This window comes from Eulemur rufifrons, unplaced genomic scaffold (genome assembly GCF_041146395.1).
Source record: "Eulemur rufifrons isolate Redbay unplaced genomic scaffold, OSU_ERuf_1 scaffold_560, whole genome shotgun sequence".
NCBI classification, from domain to species: Eukaryota; Metazoa; Chordata; class Mammalia; order Primates; family Lemuridae; genus Eulemur; species Eulemur rufifrons.
Window position 1 is genome coordinate 1 of NW_027183342.1, and position 4139 is coordinate 4139.

At 58.3% G+C, this 4139-nt stretch overlaps 1 protein-coding gene across 1 annotated transcript; it reads left to right on the plus strand.

Moving 5' to 3' along the window:
• The first annotated feature begins 1242 nt into the window (after positions 1 to 1242).
• LOC138380586 (low-density lipoprotein receptor-related protein 10-like) lies at positions 1243 to 4027 on the plus strand. The gene is made up of 4 exons (XM_069464989.1): positions 1243 to 1339; positions 1461 to 2478; positions 2795 to 2924; positions 3046 to 4027. Exons 1-4 carry the CDS (start codon positions 1306 to 1308, stop codon positions 3631 to 3633), a joined length of 1770 nt encoding a protein of 589 aa, XP_069321090.1. The 5' UTR covers positions 1243 to 1305; the 3' UTR covers positions 3634 to 4027.
• Positions 4028 to 4139: the final 112 nt, after the last annotated feature.

Genomic DNA, 4139 nt, shown 5'->3' on the forward strand with positions numbered 1-4139 from the left:
GGCCAGACATGGTGAATTGGAGATGGGCTGGGATGGACATCTAACTTGGGTCCTGGGCATCTCCAAAGGACAGTGGTCCTTCTAGAAACAGTCCTGGGCTCAGCTAGGACTGTTTTGAGGAGTCCTTCAATCCACTGCATGTCCCTGCCTGGGATTCACAATTATCCCTTAATCAGCTTAGAACATTCCTCAGCCTCCCCAGATCTGTTAACATTCCAAGTCTCGGCCGGGCGCGGTGGCTCACGCCTGTAATCCTAGCACTCTGGGAGGCCGAGGCGGGTGGATTGCTCAAGGTCAGGAGTTCGAGACCAGCCTGAGCGAGACCCCGTCTCTACTAAAAATAGAAAGACATTATATGGACACCTAAAAAAAATCTATATAGAAAAAATTAGCCGGGCATAGTGGCGCATGCCTGTAGTCCCAGCTACTCAGGAGGCTGAGGCAGTAGGATCGCTTGAGCCCAGGAGTTTGAGGTTGCTGTGAGCTAAGCTGACGCCAAGGCACTCACTCTAGCCTGGGCAACAAAGTGAGACTCTGTCTCAACAACAAAAAAAAAAAAAACATTCCAAGTCTCCCCAAGCTCTTCTGCCTTGGATCATGGGATTGGGGTCCATGTTAAGTACCTGACTATTTGCCTCACACAGTTTACTTCCTGTGAATTTACCTGGAAACTCGTAGGTGAAGAGAGAGGGCAATCTGGGGAGGGGCTGTTAGGGCAGAGGGATCAGAATGCCAAGGGGAACCTAGGTCTCACCACCTGGCACTGTGGAGGGTGTGAGTTCTGGTTAATTGAACTGCATGGTAATCACCAGTTACTCCTGGTACCATACTTGGGTGACAGTGCCGCAGCAAATGGAAAGCAAGAAATCTGTTCTTAATGCAGTCCCTGAACACAAGTCAGTTTTTCCAAAGGGCTTTAGGCTATATCCTCTGGTCCTATGGTACCACTGGCCTATGTTAGGACTATCCCCATTGACTATGTTACCTACAAAAAAATTTGGTTAACTGAATTTTCATTTAGCTATTTGGATCATGGATAAGCAGACGTTTGTGCTTCTTGGGACAGAGGGGGTTTGGTGGCACTTGGGGAGGGGAAAGCCAGTGGTGGTCAAGAACATCTCCTATGCTGCTCTCCTCTACTTCTGTAGGTTCCAGAAGCTGCACCTGGCCTGTGGCTCAGAGCGCTTAATCCTGCGCTCCCCTCTCCAGCCACTGATCTCTCTGTGTGAGGCACCTGCCAGCCCTCTGCAGCTACCTGGGGGCAATGTCACCATCACCTACAGCTATGCTGGGGCCAGAGCACCCATGGGCCAGGGCTTCCTGCTCTCCTACAGCCAAGGTAGGCTAGACAGGGGTAGGTGTCTGAGGGGCCATTAGAGGAGGTGGTGGAAGCCCAGGGAGGAGAGGAGGATCCTGAGGGCTCTGGAGCTTCACAGCCCCTCTCCATGGTGCCTCTGCAGATTGGCTGATGTGCCTGCAGAATGAGTTCCAGTGCCTGAACCACCGCTGTGTACCTGCTACCCAGCGTTGTGATGGGATTGATGCCTGTGGTGACGGCTCTGATGAAGCAGGTTGCAGCTCAGACCCCTTCCCTGGGCTGACCCCAGGCCCCGTCCGTACCCTGCCCTGCAATCACACGTTGGAGGACTTCTATGGGGTATTCTCCTCCCCCGGATACTCACACCTGGTTTCAGTCTCCCACCCCCAGTCCTGCCACTGGCTGCTGGACCCCCACGATGGCCGGCGGCTGGCAGTGCGTTTCACAGCCCTGGACTTGGGCTACGGAGATGCAGTGCATGTGTATGATGGCCCCGGGCCCCCTGAGGCCTCCCGGTTGCTGCGTAGTCTCACCCACTTCAGCAATGGCAAGGCCGTCACTGTAGAGACACTGTCTGGCCAGGCTGTTGTGGCCTACCGCACAGTTGCTTGGAGCAGTGGTCGGGGCTTCAATGCCACCTACCATGTACAGGGCTACTGCTTGCCTTGGGACCGACCCTGCGGCTTAGGCTCTGGCCTGGGGGCTGGCGAAGGCCTAGGTGAGCGCTGCTACAGTGAGGCACAGCGCTGCGATGGCTCATGGGACTGTGCTGATGGCACAGATGAGGAGAACTGCCCCAGCTGCCCTCCCGGACACTTCCCCTGCGGGGCTGCTGGCACCCCCGGTGCCACAGCCTGCTACCTGCCTGCCGACCGCTGCAACTACCAGACTTTCTGTGCTGATGGAGCCGATGAGAGACGCTGCCGGCACTGCCAGCCTGGCAACTTCCGATGCCGGGATGAGAAGTGTGTGTACGAGACGTGGGTGTGTGATGGGCAGCCGGACTGTGCGGACGGCAGCGATGAGTGGGACTGCTCCTATGCCCTGCCCCGCAAGGTCATTACAGCCGCAGTCATTGGCAGCCTGGTGTGCGGGCTGCTGCTGGTCATCGCCCTGGGCTGCACCTGCAAGCTCTATGCCATTCGCACCCAGGAGTACAGGTCAGTGGGAGTGGGGCTGGTGGTGGAGAAGTGAGGACTGCGGTGGAGACAGGGCCTGTGCAGCCACAGGGGACCGTGAGGGTGCCCACCTTGGGGAGGGGTTCCTGTGACCAGCTTGTTGAATGGCTCCTGGAAGGACAGGTCTAGGTCCTGTAAGCAATCTCAAGGAAGAAGGGACCTCAGATGACCTTTGGGAAAGCCATGGCATAGCTCTAGCTGCCCTGGCCTGAGTGTGGAGGGAGGAGGCCTGTCCGGGCTGAGGAGGTCTGCTCTGGCTGGGAACTACCAGTGACTGAGCAGCCCTCATTCCTTCTAGCATCTTTGCCCCCCTCTCCCGGATGGAGGCCGAGATTGTACACCAGCAGGCACCCCCCTCCTATGGGCAGCTTATTGCCCAGGGTGCCATCCCGCCTGTGGAAGACTTCCCTACAGAGAACCCTAATGATGTAAGTGACTCCCCCCAGCCTTAGCAGCTCCTGTCCCAGACCTGCCATAGCCCCTCACTGGACCCTCCTTCATTCAGCCTTCTGCCCCTCTGACTCTGGTGTCTGCGTGTTCCCCTTGCAGAACTCAGTGCTGGGCAACCTGCGTTCTCTGCTGCAGATCCTGCGCCAGGACATGACTCCAGGAGGTGCCTCAGGTGCTCGCCGCCGCCAGCGGGGCCGCCTGGTGCGCCGCCTGGTGCGTCGCCTCCGCCGCTGGGGCCTGCTTCCCAGAACCAACCCCTCAGCTCGGGCCTCTGAGACTAGACCCCAGGTCACCCCTTCTGCTGCTCCCCTGGAGGCCCTAGATGGCAGCACAGGTGCAGCCCGTGAGGGTGGGGCAGTGGGTGGGCAGGATGGGGAGCAGGCACCACCACTGCCTGTCAAAGCCCCCCTGCCATCTGCCAGCACGTCTCCAGCCCTCCCTGCTGTCCCCGAGGCCCCAGGGCCACTGCCCTCACTGCCCCTCGAGCCATCGCTGTTGTCTGGAGTGGTGCAGGCCCTGCGAGGCCGCCTCCTGCCCAGCCTGGGGCCCTCAGGACCAACCCGGACCCCACCTGGACCCCACACAGCAGTCCCGGCCCCAGAGGATGAGGACGATGTGCTGCTAGTGCCATTGGCTGAGCCGGGGGTCTGGGTGGTCGAGGCAGAGGATGAGCCACTGCTTGCCTGAGGGGACCTGGTTCCCCTGGGGGCTCTAGTCACAGCCCTTTAGCGTGTGGCTCAGCTTCTCCACCGCTTCCTTCCCTGTCCCTTGGTCTGAGGAGACTCGGTAGGCCTCCCATTGATCCTGTGTAGCTGCTGTAAAGCTAGGTGTCCCTCAGGTAGGGAGAGGCTTACACAGAGTCCCCTCTGTGCACAGCAGAGACCACAGACCCTCCACTACCACCCTCTGCCCATACCACCACCATTTGAGTGGTGGTTTTTAAAAAGTAAAGTTCTTAAAGGATCACAGGCCTGGACACTCCATCCTTGCCAAACCCCCACCCAAAAGTGGCCTTAAGCACCAGAACGCCCATTGGCTAGAGACCCTCCAGCCCTCAAGGGGAGGATTTGGGCAGGACCTGAGGTTTGCCGACCCACAATCCCTCCTGCAGGGCCTGGCTCACAAAAGAATGAAACAAATGCTTTTGTCCCATAGCTAGGCCATTGTCCAGGAAGTAGAGGTCAAAAATAAAG

Coding starts and splice junctions, on each gene's coding strand:
- LOC138380586 (XM_069464989.1), top strand. CDS start 1,306: ATGGGCCAGGGCTTCCTGCTCTCCTACAGCCAAG. Junction 1,340..1,460: donor CCTGCTCTCCTACAGCCAAG/GTAGGCTAGACA, acceptor GTGCCTCTGCAG/ATTGGCTGATGTGCCTGCAG. Junction 2,479..2,794: donor ATTCGCACCCAGGAGTACAG/GTCAGTGGGAGT, acceptor CATTCCTTCTAG/CATCTTTGCCCCCCTCTCCC.